The 18,343-nt window shown below is 34.9% G+C and overlaps 1 protein-coding gene across 2 annotated transcripts; it reads right to left on the bottom strand.

Moving 5' to 3' along the window:
* Window positions 1-1,934: 1,934 nt before the first annotated feature.
* LOC126809545 (outer dense fiber protein 3) lies at window positions 1,935-11,206 on the bottom strand. Of its 2 annotated transcripts, XR_007674912.2 has the most exons (6): window positions 11,068-11,206; window positions 9,906-10,318; window positions 8,650-8,774; window positions 6,024-6,164; window positions 3,450-4,155; window positions 1,935-3,165 (listed from the first exon to the last, which is right to left on the bottom strand). XR_007674912.2 is itself a non-coding variant. In XM_050534173.2 (5 exons), exons 2-5 carry the CDS (start codon window positions 10,309-10,311, stop codon window positions 4,063-4,065), a joined length of 765 nt encoding a protein of 254 aa, XP_050390130.2. In that variant the 5' UTR covers window positions 10,312-10,318; window positions 11,068-11,206; the 3' UTR covers window positions 3,369-4,062. The 2 variants fall into 2 exon arrangements, 1 of the variants encoding a protein (XP_050390130.2); XM_050534173.2 differs by lacking the exon at window positions 1,935-3,165 and having other exon boundaries at window positions 3,369-4,155.
* Between the last annotated feature and the right edge of the window lie 7,137 nt (window positions 11,207-18,343).

The following is an 18,343-nucleotide window of genomic DNA, read 5'->3' as shown; positions in this document are numbered from 1 at the left end:
TTTCACTTTACACGTCTGCCCGAAAAGTCAGCTTGCCCGAAAGTTAGGAGGGCAGTTGCCCCCCCCCCCCGCCCCCTGTCTCGTACGCCTATGCACACGCACTTAATGATATTGCAATATATTACTTAATGTCTCGCACTCCAGCATTAAACTAAAATCCTTAATTGTCAAAATATCCACGTTTGTTTGGTAGACCAAATAAGGTAATGTTCTCTTCCTGGTCTTTGCATGGAGAATGGGGATGTTTATTCCTTATTTTGGAAGGAAATTAACGCCATGGTCAGTCTATGACGTACAGAAATTAGGGGGTTATAATACCCCAGGAACCCGAGCAGTGGCGGCGCCAGGGGCGGGGGGGGGGGGAGGGGGTGGCAAGGGGGGGCGTTTGCCCCCCCACCCCCATTAATCTGGTCTGCCCTCTGTTTGCCCCCCCCCCCAATAATTTTAGAAAATAAAAAAAAGTATTTGTGATACGTTTCGGTAATCAATACCTTCTACGGTGAATAAACCCCACATCCCCACTCAGTCATAAACTTGCATGTTGTAGAGCATTTCCGACAGTCTATTTTTCAAAATTTTCTTGGCGAGGTCCCCAATGGACTCGCTACTTTGGCGCTCACATAAGGGGAATTCGTTGAGGTTCGCAAGTCCGTTCGTTTGACATTTATTGTTCTCTAGTTGGATAAACTATAGTGATCAGGCGACGAACGGTATCTGGGCAGATCTATTTATCTCAACGATTGGTGCCTGATAGAATACTATAAGAAATCATTTCCGGCAGTCTATTTTTCAAAATTTTCTAGGGGAGGACTCCCTGCTTTGACGCTCGTGAATGGGCTTCGTCGTGATTCGCAAGTCCGTTCGTTTGACACTTTACCTCATCGATCAGTGCCTGAAATACTGCCAGGCCGCATTTCCGGCAACCTGTTTTTTCAAAATTTTCTGGCGTCTGTAGCCTACATGGCGTGGCACCTGGAACCACAATCTCAGAAAAGCCTGGCGCAATCCATCGGCTGTGTTTGGTCTCGGTACAACGTTATTAAGTCTCCTCTGAATTTCATCCCAAAGTTGTTCAATCGGGTTTAAGTCCGGACTAAGGGCTGGTCAGTTCATAATGTTGACACCGTTCTGCTGTAGAAAGTCCCGAGTATCTCTGGCGGTGTGGGCACGGGCGATGTGTGTCTGACGTGCTGTCTCAGATGCCTGTGTGAAAGGATTCCGCACGTGCTGTCGCACAACATGGCTGACATATCGCCTTGTGGTAACCCTTGGTCTACCAGTTCGGGGGCGATCATCCGTGGTGTTGGTGGCCCGAAGCGTTGGTGAAGCCTGTAGATGGTCCGAACATTGTCCTGGAAGTGATGGGCAACGGTTTGGACAGTGTGGCCAGCGTCGAGTCTTACAAGCGCCTGGTTCCTCTGAGCTGTCGTGAGTCGTTCCATACTGCTGATGTTGTATAGTGTGAATGGAATGATTCAACCAGGTATGGGGGTGCATTTTATAGGGCTGGTCCCGGTAAACAGCGTGTGCATCTCAGAAGTCATGTTGTGTTTTTGAGAACATTTTCTGGGTTCAATTCTGTGTTTGGGAGATGTGGTCACAAATATACAATAAAAACATTTGGCAAGTTTTATGCAATGCGTCTATTCAGAGTAACATACTAACCTGACGTTTCTTTTGCTGTTTAGTAGATATAGGAAGTGAAGGGAGTGAAGTCCATACTTATTATTTATTTTAATAAATATTAAAATATGTAAAAGTTTTATGGTAAAATCTCATTCAGCTTTGCATATTTGTTTTTAACTCACCTTCTTACACCAATGATTTTAGACTAATTATTTTTTTAAATGATTTAATACTGTTGACACACCAGGATAATATCACCTTTTTTTGGTTGAGCAAATATGTATAAAATAATATGATAGCAATAAAAGTATTATTTTGTATAGTTTTATCAAAGATTAATTCACACACATATAACTATATATTCTAGCAAATTGTATATTTATATATCTACAAGTTGGCTAAAGATATTATATAAAATATAGGATTACTGAACAATATATATATATATTATAAGCCTTCCAAATATTACAATATATGTATATAAAATTATAATTATTTTGGGGCTAGAACATGTACAATAATACTGATTGAAGAATCTTTTAGCTTAAAAACATTTAGCAATGTTATAGAAATGAAGCTCTGCATCTTAAAATGAATCAAGTATTAGCTGTAACTGATACCACTTATTCAATACATGTACATAAATAGCGTCTATAGTACTATAAATGATACTCTTTGGCTTAAATAGATGTAAATGTGGTGAGTATTGATCTATAACCCGCTTCATATCAAAATTTGAGACAGCTATTTATCCTGTGATTTATATTTAGCTAGAAAAAAGAAGACACTTAATGTTTCCAAATAGAGATATTTTGGCATGCTCTTCCATCCCCATCTAATACCTAAGGCCACACAAAATTAATTTTGTGTATTCAGGAGTGACAATCAAAATTATTTCAAATATGCAGTATAGGTCTTAAAGGATAAGTGAACAAAATACTGTGATGTTTTAGTTCTTTGATTTTCGTTTTCTCATTTTTTTTTATATTATTGGTAGCAAAAATAACAATTTAAACTATTATTTCAATCATTAAAAACTTGTATTCCACAGATTTCGCACTGTAGTACTATTTCTACTTATTCTGGATGAAATACAACTGCCAGAATATTCCAATTGTGAAAATTTCAGTTTTATTTTTGTTTTAATTCTGTGAATATTAACAATAGCAGGCCTGTGAAACAAAAAACAAAATTGGTGTGTCCTAAAAGCTGAACCTATTCAGAAAAAGTTATTAGCACTAATTGTCATCATATTCTAAAGGATTAATATTACAGTTATAGTATTGTGCTTGCATATAGTATAAATACTTCTAACAAATGCCAACATAATTTTGCTAAATTCACAAAATATTAAAGCTATATGTACATATACTTTAGTTATGTTTTAGTTTTACTTAGATCTATTTGAAATTAACCGCACAACTCTTTACTTAATATCTAAATAAAAAAAATTATGCTTTATAATTAAATATACCCTGCACCCATGCATTTTCAATATTAGTGTGTTAATTGTTAATTAAAACATAGTGATATATTTGCCTATTCCCCATTAATATTCTCAGTGTGTAATAGATATGGAAGAATTTTAACAGAAGATAAAATAATTCAGGTAGCAAGCAATTCCAATCTTATTAAAATTATATTACAATTTCATTTCATTTATTGTTTTGTTACACAACATTGAAATTTAACATACTTTTAATTAGATTGGAATTGCTTGCTACCTGAATTATTTTATCTTCTGTTAAAATTCTTCCATATCTATTACACACTGGGAATATCTATGGGGAATAGGCAAATATATCACAGCCATTTCTATTTACAACAAGCCAATCATACTTTAACCTTAAAGTCATGCTCATATCTTTGAATGTTGAAATTCCCAGAATTAACTTCAAGTTGCAGACCTGCATACCAATACAGACAATGAGTGTATGTGGTCTGGACAATGGCTTCAAAGAATATATGTCAAATGGCAATATAGTAGACACCCCCACCCCCACGAATCCTACAAAACCCTAAACATCGGCTTTAATCAGATTGATAATAATTAATGAACTATCACATTCAATTTAACAAAAACAACCATCAATGATATAACTTATATATATTAGTATTTTCAGGTATCAGAAAGGTTCATGTTAAAATAATGCTGTTATGGTATAGCTCGATAAGACACAATCATTAAAAAAATTTATATAAAAAATTAACACTTCTATACATTTCAACAAGATTTAAAGATTAAAATACATATCTGCAAATCAATAAAGAAAATAACAAGAAATTAAAGAAAATTGTAAAAAAACAAATTATCATTTAATATTGAGTAGTTAAGGAGAAGGAAACACTGAAGGACACAAATGCGTAGGAATCAAGGTAAGATGATGGACTATTGGTTTAGTAATACATTAATAGTTTTATCAAGGGTTATCCTCATTAATCCTGTACATCTACAATGAGTGGTGCTGTATACGGGCTGTGACGAATACCAAACGAAAATCTGGGTTGTTGTTTCCTGTGGACCCATATCTGTCAAAATAGAGAAATAGTTTATTATTTCTTCAATGATTATTGAATGTTTTTCAAAAACATTGATGCCCTCTACAAATCTTTTACCTAGCATGTCGGCAACATTTATCGGTAGTTTTACTAAAAATAGTTCATGATTACAAAGAACTAGTTTTTTTTATTGATAATCCAATACATTCCAAATCTCAAATTAACAAAATCTAAAGCTCAACCTGAAATTTAAGATGGTTTTAAAAATACATATTACTACCTGCTAAAAAAATCTGTAAAACACCACCCAAATAGGGTATCCATTCAAATTTGAATGTAAATTGCATCACTATTTGAATTAAAAAACATTGTGGCTATAATATAGCTAACCCTATTTTACCACTGGAAAATCTGAATAGCTAACCATTTATTAAAAAAACCCAACAAAGCCCTCAAGACTGAAATCTATATTGTCATAGCTACCACATATTATCAATAATTAGCTATAACTTGACCTATTGCTACAAAAAGTGATTAATCAGGATTATAACCAAAAATCTTCTCAGTTAATATCTTCTTATTCACACATCATCAATATGACATGACCTATAGCTACTGTGTAACATGTTTTTCTTGTATACAGACGTTTGAAACTAACAGAATCAATTTTTGATGACCAATAAAATGCCCGGTTCACCACAGTAGCAGATTGTTGATAAATGAATTCTAATAAAAAGTAGGAATAGGTCAAGATATAATCAAGATAATGAGATGATTATAATGAGGGATTAGGGAATCTGACTAGCATTTTAATTAATTTTACTGTTACCAAACAGTAATATATATACCAATAGTAGATAGTGCCAACATGTAGGCTATCATAAGATATTACCTACATAATAATTCTTTTTTTTAAGAATTGTTAGCTGAAATACATGGTTTAAAGAGGGTTTTACTAGCACTACTCTTTATTATAAGCAAAATAAAATAAGAAAAAAAAAAGTTCTAAATTAAATGTTAGATTTTATTAACAGTCACTAGTTCACTATTTAATTTGAACTAGCTGCTGTTACTATGAACTTGATTGGTTCTATATTTTAACCATTCAATTGATTTATTAAAATTGTAAAAAAATATATAGGCCTACTACATGGTTAATGTGGCAACCATTTTTATTAATATTTAATGCTGAATTAGGTCTCTGCTTATGTAGTCAAATTTATAAAGCACTATCTAAATAGAATTTAATTGTCGGTTTGGCTAATAATCCCTTTAACTAAATATTGGTTGGTACTTGGATATCAGTTTCTAATATGTCTGATAATTTAGGAATAGAGTTGAAATGATTATTGCTATTGTATTAAAGGAATAAATACTAACAGTATTCCTTTATGCTATTATTGTATTATTAAAGCATAACTGGTCTGCATCCTATTGAATTACTAAAGAATCTAAATATAACTTTTTAAAAAATCATCATACTGATTTGATTTAATAATTAATATCTGTCTCAATCTTCTGATCTATCAAAAAAAGTGCCTGCATATTGGGAATGACGTATTCCAAATGATGTTCCTCTACTTCCGCAACAAAGTCTTACCTATAAATAAATATTATTGAAACAAAGCAAAACAATAAACATGGATCAAATGAATTTTCTCCAAAATAACTGCTAAGCATTTCTGGTAACTGGCATTTGGCATTTTAGTTTTATTTAATTTTATCATAGTATATGATATTTTGGGCACTTTCTTTGATTTGTAAGCAAACACAACATCCCAGGAATTGTGATGGGATAAATTATTTCTGACTTTATTTATATTTTCAGGAATTTGACACTGGGAAAACACCACACCAAACTGATGGAGAAAGGTACAATGAGATGGTGTGAAACTTACATTTTCTGGACTGTAAACTCCTGGTCCTGGTTTAGTTGTTGAATCACCTGGCATTGCATTTCTACTCGTCATGCTATAACCTGGTGGTTTATTTTTATAAACACCTGTATTTACCACTGGATAATGACTGGGACCTGGTGTCTATAAAGAACAAATTTACCATGAAAAAAAGTATGAAAATCAAAATTAATTGTTGTTCCAACATGATGAGGTTTGATCAAAATGTATTTAATAGTTGCCATGGGGGTGGGTGGTGCTATAAGTTGTAGACAAATCAGAATAAACATAACAAAAGGTCAAATCTTAGTGTTAAAGAAAAACTAGGTAAACCATTACAAATAATAAAATTATGGAAATGGGTGACCTGATTAGAAAAGATAAGATTTTATTGTATCTCAAATCCATTTCAGGCCGCAATCCGCATACAATTCATTTACATAACATGTTATAGTACATAAAAAAAATGGTAATATGTAGATATATTCAGATTATTAAAAATAATATACAAATTTCAAGTTTAAATATATCAGAAACATTTTAAAAAAATATATTTATGTTTAGAAATGATAAGAAAATGGAAATTTTGCATTGCAATACTTTGTTAGCATGGTTATGCTAGACTTGGTGTCTCAGTTGAATTGCTTTATATACATAATGGTACACATTCATAATGGTTTGTGGGCTAACACATAGATTTTAGCTCTCAAACAAACACAGCAATAAGTTGACTTTGTAAATATTTGCATGGGACTTTTCTAGAATAGACCCTTTTACATTTAAAACAACCCTAAGAACAGCTACCATTAATCTCTATACGTAAATAGCTGTACAATTAAACTGCTATCAAAACTTTGGACATAACAATTTTATAGGGCTTTTGGGACTTATACAGGATTACAAGATCTTTGCACCAGAAAGCTGTAACTCAGACTTTTTTTTTCTCATTTAATGAATGAGACAGAAAGTTGTTGTTACCACTTACCAACAAATTAGATTTTTTTTCTGTTATATAATGTAGTAGGAGGTTCAAGTGCAAGTCCAATGTTAGGGGGGCAGACCTGGGTGAGAGAGAAATGGGGTTTAGCATCCACTCGACACAAATGGGGAATCGAAACCATGCCAGTTGACTCAATGACAGACCTTATGATACAGCGCGGTGTGCTAACCATTCGGCCATTCCCCCTCACCCTCACCCCTCCGGGGGGCAGACCTATAGAGCCTGAAAAAATTCCCATTTACAGAAGGCGTAGATTAATCTGATTAAAATACAGATCTATATTTCGTTTTTTTTATACTTTCGATTGCCTCTACTACATGAAGCTCTGCCGGTTGTAGCGGAAGTTTGCGTCGGGGGCCATACGAGTGGCTTTTGATCCTATGCCGTCATACATTTGATTATCCAATCAGTGTTGATGTTTCTAGTGGGTTACCCACAGTTCTGTGCGCCTCACGCCAAAAATTCGCATTTTATTGGCTAATCCCTCACATCATCCAGAACGTGGTTTATTTTACAACTCTTCCAGATCCTAGTGTAGTAAAGAAGTAAAGACAAGTGAAACGAAATTTTGAACTATAAAAAACGAAACGAAATTGGATCTGTGTTTGAATCAGATTGTGCAGGCCTCCCCTAGAAAATTTGGAAAATTTAATTTGACGGCTGCATAAACGAGTGTTCTAGCCTGTGAATACCGCAACTTCAAAGTGGTCTTATATAGCCTATAAATTCTGTAGCTGACCTGAATTCCAATCAACCGTTTACAATCCACGGAGATGCAACTGTTGGGAGAAAATTTTGAAAATTTAACAGCCGCAAACATGTTTTCCTGCTATTCCAGTCCGTATATACAGCAACTTCAATGTGGTTCAATATAACCTAACTTACCCAGGTGACTGACCTGAATTCCAAACAGGGGGTCACAGTGGCTAAGTTAGTAAGACGCTGGTTCGCTAGCCTGGAGGTCTGGTGTTCAATCCCTGCATTGGCCGAGAAAGTTCATCCAGATTTTCCAGTGTGGTTCCCCCCTTGTCAGTGATGCAGGACAGAGGGCCTGACAAGGACAGTTGTCTAGTCATTTAGATAGGACGAAAAACCGATTCAAGATTTCTTGACAGTTGGAATTTGATATAAGAGTAGGCTGTAGTGCTGCTGTCCTGGCAAAATTTCCCTCATAGCACACTGTATGGTGTATGCCCGTCTTCATTAGCCCAGTTCGGAGCAGAACAGTAGGATGTTAAACCCCATTTCATTTTATTTCATTTCTTTTGAATTCCAAACAAACAATCAGTCATTTAGTCCACGGAGCTGTGGTATCGCCCTACTCGAAAAAATTTACCAATTTAACTGTTGTCCATTGGTATTGTTACCGAAATCCCGTTTGATCATCCAATCTGCATTCACAAATAATAGCGATGCCCGAAAAATGTTGCACAAAGCAGAGTGGCTCCAGACAAAATGTTTTAATCTATAGTCAATTCAGTACAAATTTGCGGTATTCAATAAAAAGAAAAGTAAAATTAGAGTTTTATTAGATTTGGCCAACCAGATGGTATATTAATTTTTTTTTCACTTTACCCATCTGCCCGAAAAGTCGGGTTGCCCGACATTTGGGGGGAGGGGTGTAATTACCTTTTGTAGATCTTCATGAAAACTGCCTATTTTACTACGCCCTGTTAATGAATACATTGGTGCCTCAGATTTTCCACCCTGTTTGCAAGGTCCTATCATTGTTGGAAGATTATATGCATTTGGTCCTAGTAAAAAAAAAAAATAGCGATAAAATAATTAAAAATATTATTGTACTCTTATCAAATATCAGTCACATTAAATGCTGACTTGGCTTTAATTCAATTGATTAAATTTGTTTTGTCTGATATCTGGAAATGGTGAACCTTTTAAATTATTATTTTTGAATATTAATTTGATTTCATAGAATTAATATCATTAATTTCCATAAGACAAAAATCTGACAAAAATAACAAATACAAAAAACTCTATTCGAATAACCTTGAAAACTGTTCAGATATTTGTGTGGGTACTAAAATAAAATTTAAACGAAATAGAGAACATGTTTATCATTTTAGGTTAGAGTGAATTTCTTCGCTTAATTTGTACCCATGGCCAGTTTTTTTTTATGGCTAAACATTTTAGCTTTAATATTAGCCATGTATGCATCTGAATTTAGGTATAAAATCTAGCATGATACAAACCCTGTAATATATACTTTAATGAATGATCTTATTATCTTGATGGTGTTCAATTAATCATCAATAATGAAAGACTGTAATAGGTGTGAGGAAGTTATTCCCTTGTATTAGCCAATTTGATTAGGTTATCACCCCATGTAATGAAAGGATGTCTACACAGATATATCTCTGACTCAGAAGTTAATAACAAGATTAGCTATAAATCTATCAAACTAAGATGGTCAGCAAGTAAACAGCCCACACTATCAAGTACTGGACTTAAAAAATCGTAACATTTGAGAATCTATGCCAATTCTTGGGGAAATTGACTGGTGAACAAATTTTACCTGTTAGTCAACTGATATTCCAACTGATATTTTACCTGTTAGTCAACTGATATTCCATCTTGATGTATTTTAAAGCATTCACAAACAATACAGTTAAATTTCTGAGATTTTAGATAAAAACAATTATATACTGTTTTTTAAAATCAAGAAAATACGAAAAAATTGTCATATTTCCTGAAAAATTATGTCTATACTTGGGTACACTGGGTGGCCAAATTTTTGAAGAGAGAACCCTGCTTATTAGCTCAATGTATCTAATTGTGCTGCCTACACTGTATTTTTTGTTAATACTATGTTTTGCTGTACATTTCTCCTTTGATGTCTATTATTATTATAGGATGAGGGTATTTACCTGGGCAATTATCTGTTTGGCGGTTTCTGTGTCTTGAACCGAAAGAATAACTAGGAGGAGCGGGTTTGGAACCGTCAGCTAAACTACTTGGTTTATAAGTTCCTGGTCCGGGGGTTTTATACGATGACTGGTCTCTATGTCTACCATATAAGGAATAAGAAGGAGTTCCAACCAGACCATCTCTGAATACTCTGTTACTTAGTAAATATGAAGGTCCAGGTCCACAGTCATCCCTGTATTTTCCATGCTTTAAACCAAAGGAATAAGCTGGTTTCTTAGTGTGCACACTACGGGGGTCATGGTTTATTTCACCAACAAGGCCTGGTAAACCATATTGTGGCCCAGGACTGTTGTACATGGCAGCTATGGGGCCCCTTGGTATTGTCCGTGCTGGTATATCAGTCATCTTGAAACTAAAAGTAAACCAAAATCAATTTTGAATCAAAGAAATGTGGGGAAAAAAAACGTTTAGTGTACGCAACATGCCAATACATGTTGGACTATATTGATTTACTTGGGATTATCTTACTGTTCAGCAGGTAACATGTTAGGTATGATAATCTGTATATGATTACAACTGGATAGATTATCCTAATCTATCAAGCCTAATTAGTATAAGAATAACTATCTGAGTCTTGATCATAAGTTATATAATCATTTGATTGAGGTACATTTTTTTTTATTGAACTACTTAAAATTGTTCAATTTTACATGCATGAGAAAAGTCATTTCATATTATAACCATTTTAAAAAAACAGTTAAGATTCCAAGTAGCCTACAACTTGCATGTGCCATGTTTAGGCCATTGACTAATGGTTTTGCACTAAAGTACCTGCAACTACTTGTGAAGAGAACCATATTTGATTAAAAAAATAAACCAATATACAAAATTATGGCTTATAAATTAAAATTACATGATTTTCTATTTTCCAATAACATTCTTCGTGATTAAATGAAATATACACATGATAAAAAAAAATAAATAAAATATGACCAAGATGTCAAATCTATCAGAAAAGATCTTATATTTTTTTTCGTACAACTACTTGATTTAAATAAGTCAAAATTGATTTTTAATCAAATGCGTCAGATACAAATATTCCAAAATGAATTAATAAAATTATGACATTAATTATGCACAGGTCATAAAATCCATACATACGGTTTTTTTTGGCGTGTTAATTAAACACCGTGCTGTTGCAAACAGACTTTCTTCGACAGTTGTTGGTGTGACAATATGTTGTTATCAAGCTATTATAACTCGTTGGATACCTCGATAAACATAACGACCATTACATCTATCATGTGACAGTGTCTATTTATTACAATTGGATTATAACGGTACTTCCATAGTTACAGGGGAGATAATAACTTTAAACAGGTGCTCAAAGTTGCGCGGTATGGTCCAAGTTCAAGGGGCACCTGTACTTTAGAATACAAATATCGTTTTAGATTGTGTGACAATCTACTGTCGTGACGTGACTTGACCGCTTTACACAAAAAGTTGTGTACATGTAAATGTTGCCTTCATGCAATCGCGGAGCCTTATATTTTCTATAGTATTAGTTGATATTAGGCTATTTCCCGAAACAAAGGTGATTGAAACGTTGATCCTTTTGAATTATAATTTACATAATGATTTTACAAAACTCCGAGGAAGGGTCGTAACGCCGTAATTATGGAAATAGTATAAAATGTAATCGGCACCTGCTTAAAATTATGGTATTTATAGTAGACTCTTTCTTCGGATTAGGAATAGGGCATAAAATATACATAAATAGGAATTAGTAACTCCTAATTATAATAAGTAAGCCTATTAGGCTATCAAGGACCTATACGCAATTATAAAATCTACGATCACTTCATATTATTTCTGAAATATTTCGATAAAATTATGAACCGGGAATATACGGCCAAAAACCCTCTACCATTTACTGACTTGTAGTTTTCTTAGACCAGAATACGATGAAAGATGATATCCATGTCGATTAATTATTCAGTCATTTTTTGAAGTATTTAATTCCTTTATATTTTACATCCTCAATGATGATTAATGATGATTTTCGTAAAATATTTCGTATAATTTCCAGAACCAATGATTTTGACAGTACTGTTATTACTATAAGATTACAGCATCTATAGATTACAACTTTTTTTTTTTACTTTATTTATTTATGGCCTGGATTTTGGCTGGCGCTTAGGCACGTTCCTTCAAGGCACGTTCCTTATTTAACAGATGGGAGATCACGTGGCTAAGTGGGTAAATCGCTGGCTCGCTAGCCTGGAGGTCGAGTGTTCGATCATTGCATTGGCCGAGAAAGTTCATCCAGATTTTCCGGCGTGGTTCCCCCTTGTCAGTGATACAGGACAGAGGGCCTGACAAGGACAGCTGTCTAGTCCTTCGGATGATACAAAAAAACGAGGTCCCGTGTATACATTACGTAAAAGATCCTTAGGCAGTTGGAATTCGATATAACAGTAGGCGATAGTGCCGCTGCCCGGGCAAAATTTCCCTCATAGATAGCACACTGTATGGCGTATGCCCGTCTTCATTAGCCCAGCATAGGAGCAGAACAGTAGGACGTTAAACTCCATTTCATTTCATTTCATTTTTATTTGCCAAATGGTAAATCCGGCATTGCATGCAGGCTACTTAATAAAAACACGCGTCACCGATCAATAATCTTTTTCCAGTTTAAAAATGTCAGAAGTTGAAGATCTACTATAATTATTGTGTGTTTAAGAAAGGTTATAAATAAGCACTGGTTGTAACACATTTTTAATCGGATCTACACAATTATATAAGCCTTTTACATTTACATCGTGATTTAAACACAAGGTTATAAAAGTGAAATGAAATAAAAATGGGGTTTAACGTCCTACCACAAGGTTATAACACGAATGAGACACCCAGGGGCCACTTGTTCAAAGCTCCGTTAACATTTAACGACCCGTTGACATGGAGTTGATAAATCGTTACCTTTAACGGAAAGTCGGTTTGGGGCCCTGTAGCAAATAATGGCCCCAAATATTCTACAGTTCTGTAGTGCAAATCCCATGATTTTTCCAACAAATTTATGCTAAAATTTCTAAAGGATTAAATAAAGTATTCTATAGGGTTTTTTTAATAGTGTTTTCTGTAGTAAATTCTACAGTTATATTTTTGTCTTTAATCAAGTTTTGTAAGAGACTGCACAGTGTTCCACTGTCTTCAGTGTCTTGTTAATACTAATTTCCTGTTTGGGTTTATACTTAATATAACGATTTATTTTATGATCAGTAGTGGAATACCGCGTTTTATCAGTGAAATAAAAGTGTTATTCCACTGGCTAGCAGTAGTCCATGTTGTTTTTACCTAAAATGATTGTAAAATCATAAAATAAATAGAACATTTGTCGTTTTGTCGTGAATAACATATTTTATTTCATCTCTAAGCACGAAAACGTTTATATTTTCACTCATGCTACGCATTCGTGAAAATATAAGTTTTCTTGCTTCTCGATGAAATAAAATATGTTATTCACTCTAAAACGACAAATATCCTCTATATATATTACGTAATTATAGTTAACATGCGTTCTTGGTATGTGGGGGGGTCTTCCCATATCGCCGACCCCCCGAGTTTTGGAAAGTCGACCGCGGCACCCTTTGATGGGATTAAAACGGATTAAAAGCGTTAATGAGGCAGGGACGCAGTCATTATTAATATAGTTCACTGAAATTGATTTTTATCAGAAGTCGACTTACTCACATTAATAAAATGAATATAGTTCACTTAAATTACATGAACTTGGATTTTGTCAATTCAACTCACTCATTAATTAATAAAATAATAGGCTGCAGTTCAACATGAAGCTGACAGGTGATCGAAATTCAGTTCATTGTGATTATTTCTCAATAAGTGTAAATACGTAAATCATTCCAAGGCATTTCATATTCATTTCTTTACGATGGCTAATGCACAGTCACAATCTAAGTATATTCCTACAGCAAAACGTGGCAGGTACCTTTGTGTTGGCGGTTTTAAGTATAGAGTGAATAAGAGAAAGAATCACGACTATCAACACCGATATCAACAGGAAGATTGAAGATTGCAAGCATAGATATGAACAAGGAAGACTGAATCTATTATGTGTTATGTTATGTGTTAAAGATTGTTGTAAATTAAAAAAAAAATAGAAAATAGATGCTCCCAAAATTATCTGCTTAATGAGGTTTATCCTTCAGCTTGGGTCTATTGTTTTGGCCACTCATTCCCATAACGTCGACCAAAATTTTCCCCCTAAAACTCGGTGGGTCGGCGATATGGGAATGAACCATATGTGGATATCTTCGTCTGTATTTAAACATCTGTTTCCTATGTACAATTTAACATCTCTGATCAAATATTATTATATAATTATTTTAATCCTAAGCTTGTATATATATGTTCTATACAGGGCCTATTTTAAGGTTTTATTGACGAAGCACGGTTTCCGGAGATGGAAGTTTTTTGACTGGGTTTCCCCCCTTTGGTTTCCGACAAAATTTCCAAAATGTGACTCACGATTTTCCACACAGAACTGGGTAGCTCAATTTAGCTTCTTCCATCACCGTTATTAGCTCTTATGTGTTGGAATAAACCTTCTGAAATCGTGACCAAATTAGTTGTGACCAAAAGGCTCACCAGAAGTGAAATAAAAACTTCCTGAATTATCACCACGCTTACACTTTTAAAACAAAACAAGCAGTTGGCATACACGATACGCCGAGATTCTGTAAGATATGGATAGGGAACAGGGAAAATCGATAGGGCTCAACCTATTGTCCCAATACTACACATCGAATATATCGCGTTCACAAGGTTTTTGGCAAAGTTTGGTAACTTGATGGGGTTTGTCGTCTCATGACCCCAATGCTTCACATTAAATGTGAAAAAATAAAATACGGTTAAAACGCAAGTCCCTGTCGTTTCCACAAGGTTTTCCAGGGGGCTTAACTTCGGAACAGAAGGTCGCGGAATGCTGATTATCGGCATGATTCTTGCTCCCGTGTTCTCAATTCGTCACAATATAAAGCTCACAAACTTTGTTACGCTCTGTGTATGTAAGGCCATGATAATCCAAGCAGGTGCACCAAAATCGTATTCAACCAAGATCTTTTGATCCTCAGCATCTAAAGCGGTCAAAAATTGAGGCCTAAATCAAAATTTGCATACTATTGACATTTGTATTTATAGCTGCGTATCAGTATCATTGGCAGTCCAGAGAAACGCCCAAAAGCAGACGAACCTTTACTGTAACATGCAGCTGACTACTTGCGTCAACAACTGCTTTATTTTTCGACATGTACATACAATCCACGAAATTGAATCGAAACCAAACGCATTGATTGATGATCACAATGATTGTTAATGACACACTTGCTAAATTTCTTCATGCGATCTTTTCAGATTCACAAGGATACATAACATACCATTATACCATCTTTTCAAAGCATGAATTTTAGATTCTCCAAGCACGGATTTTTCATTTCGAGGCACGTTAAAATAGGCCCTGGTTCTATATTCTACCGTAACTTTAGTCTGGTGACCGGCTCGCCCTAGCGATACCTATCTCGTTATTGTGACCGTTAGCCAGTTTTGTACATCGTTTATTAAAATTACAATTTTAACTATTTATCTGAGTTTTCGTCGTTAGTGTTGGAATAATTATACAACCCCTAGAAACATCACTTCGGCACGTACATTAAATTTAAAATTATTTTAAAATTCAGCCAATGAACAAACAGTCTTCTCTTGGATTAACTTAAACCAGCCCATAAATTAACGGATAATGAAATTGACTTCCCAGGAACACAAATTTAACGGACCGTTAACAAACGACACTTTGCAAGATAACGATCCGTTAAAGTTTAACCAATCATTAAAATAACTTAGTTTTAAGCAACCGGTCCCAGGTGACCAATACATTTTTTAACAAAAAGAACTAAAGGGAATTTAAATTTCCAGAAAAGTGTGCATTTTACCAGTACATGGGCCAGCCCGGGACCGATGACATCGGTTCACGATTTTTGTTGTCAAGCGAGTTGGTTGAATGAGAAACGGGGCCCGACGTAAATATTGGACAATTAACAAGACCGCTCGCTACCTGTCAACTAGATATAATATTTCGGGTTACGGAATATTTCAGTTCTGGTATCAACTTCGCGCTGCCAACCCACCCATCATGGAATATTTGATATCAATTTACTGACAGACACCCCTTGGAGTCCCCCTACCTAATAATTTCAAAACTCACCGAAAAAGACAACTATGTTTCACAATTTTGGGGAAATAGGTCTTCATTAATTTTTTCTACGAAATATAAAAAATTTGTTTTTTTGTCACGAAATTGCCGGACCCCTTTACCTCTGTTGTCCTTACCGTGATCCGTCACTGGTTCTCGTTTCTCCCCCGGAAAATTGGAGGGCCGCGAACACGTTTTCCATCCTAGAAAATCGTTCTCAAGCGAACTCTGAACAATGAATTACATACACAGTGACAAGAGAGGGGCCCCACGACAAGTCAGTACAAGATATATGGCAGATAGATGTCAGAACATGTGATGATCCCTGACTGCTGTCTATTACAAACAGTAGGTATTTTAGAACTATGGCCGGCAATTTTTTTTCGGGTGGGAGGCACTGCCCCCGCTTGGCTTCGGGGGGTTCAGAATAATTATTCTACAGTTATTATCTATACAGTTTTGGGGGAAACGTAAATGTTTCAATCGCGTTTTACAGTTACACAATAGTACTTCCCTTCAATATTCAGTTACTTTCTTCCTAGCAAATAACTGTGAATTTGATATGTAATCTGTCGCGGACGAGTCACCACACAAAATATTTCCTGTTCTCTTATTATTACTTTTCCTAAACTAATCAAAGTCAACAATAATGAATATTTAATATACATCCAACTTTCTTTCTCTGTCAATTGCCATTTACTATCCCAAAAATATTAAAATGTCGATAAAATGGGCAAATGACTCAGCCCGGCCAAGACCTCCCAAAAAACAACTGATTTTTCATACATTCAGGAGCCGTAATCCAGGAAGATACGAACCGATAAGCGCGAACATCGCAAGGAATCGAGATCTTTGGAATATAAACATACATTTTAAGTTTCATCAATATCGGATAAAAATTATGACCTCTAGGAGACTAGACAGAGGGTCCACAAGCATTTCATACTTTCACATAATTTGTGTGTGTGTGTGAGTGTGTGAGAGAGAGAGAAATGGGACCTCCCGAAATGACCTAGTTTGTGTCAAGTGGAGAGAGAGAGAGAGAGAGAGAGATAAATGGGGTTTAACCTCCACTCGACACAAACTAGGTCATTTCGGGACTAACATAATATGGTGCAATTTTATTTCAATAATTCGCTTGCGTGTAGGAGTCTTTAGCTGTGGGAGCAAATTGGAGGTCCTGGAGAAAACTCACAAGATTGGACAGACGACCCGAAACTACACCAGTTGACTCAATTACTTTATGATACAACGTGTACGCGCTAACCATTCGGCCTCCCTAGAAACTTTCATAGTAAGGAAGATTAATTAGGCCTATACATTGCTGAGTTTCTTTTATTAAGTAGAATTCTGTGGCACCATGCATGAACCGGATAACCCACATTTTTTACAAAAATTGAGATAAGGGTGCTATTCAAGGTAGATGGGTAGTATCCATCTTGACTGTAATCATGAAGACACTGTGAATATAGTGAGAGTTTTCACCATAATAGTTAAAAAATAGATAATGGAAACAGAATATGCTGAAAATTTCTGTCAAATTGCTTCACTCTGAACCGAGATATTAGCGATTCAATTTTTGGCTAGCCTTGAACGTCATTACTAACTTTGGTGTGATAATAAACAAAGTCTCGATTATCCACTTTTATGTTAAATTATCCATCACAAAATGTATTCAAATCCAGTAAATATTGCAGGCTAATAATGGCATCGAGAGTTGATTATGGTCTGGATAAGTTAATTATGTCTAATCAATAATTTAGATAACATTTCAGGCTTAAAGAAAGATTTGCAATAGACAGATTTAGCTCTTGCATAATTTATGTTTGAAGATGCATTATGTAAGAGCTAAATTCTCTAGTCCTGAGGTGTCAAACTCATTTCGATTCAGGGGCAACATGAACTAAAATTTTCATCAAGTGTGCCAGGGATATACAAAAATTCTAAAAACAAAGCCAAACGTCCTTCAACTTTACTTAGTTCTGAAAACAAAGCCAAACGTCCCTGACACAGGTAATTTTTAAGACTGATTTCCAAATTGCCAACGAAGTAATATTGATAACAAGTTCTCTTGTATTACATACAACTTAGATATCTGTGACATACAGTACAGAAGTCAAGAGTTTGACTGAAACTGGAAAACAGTAATAAAAGATTTCCACCACTAGATTC

The sequence above is a fragment of the Patella vulgata genome, chromosome 2, assembly GCF_932274485.2.
Source record: "Patella vulgata chromosome 2, xgPatVulg1.2, whole genome shotgun sequence".
NCBI classification, from domain to species: Eukaryota; Metazoa; Mollusca; class Gastropoda; family Patellidae; genus Patella; species Patella vulgata.
The sequence above is the reverse complement of the archived record's forward strand: the minus strand, read 5'-3'. Positions and strand labels throughout refer to the sequence as shown.

What these genes read in the sequence shown, in the direction of transcription:
- LOC126809545 (XM_050534173.2), bottom strand. Translation starts at nt 10,311, where the DNA reads ATGACTGATATACCAGCACGGACAATACCAAGGGGCCCCATAGCTGCC. An exon ending in CCAAACAGATAATTGCCCAG is followed by an intron (nt 8,775 to 9,905) that starts GTAAATACCCTC and finishes TTTTTTTACTAG; the next exon opens with GACCAAATGCATATAATCTT. An exon ending in GAGTTTACAGTCCAGAAAAT is followed by an intron (nt 4,156 to 6,023) that starts GTAAGTTTCACA and finishes CTATTTTGACAG; the next exon opens with ATATGGGTCCACAGGAAACA.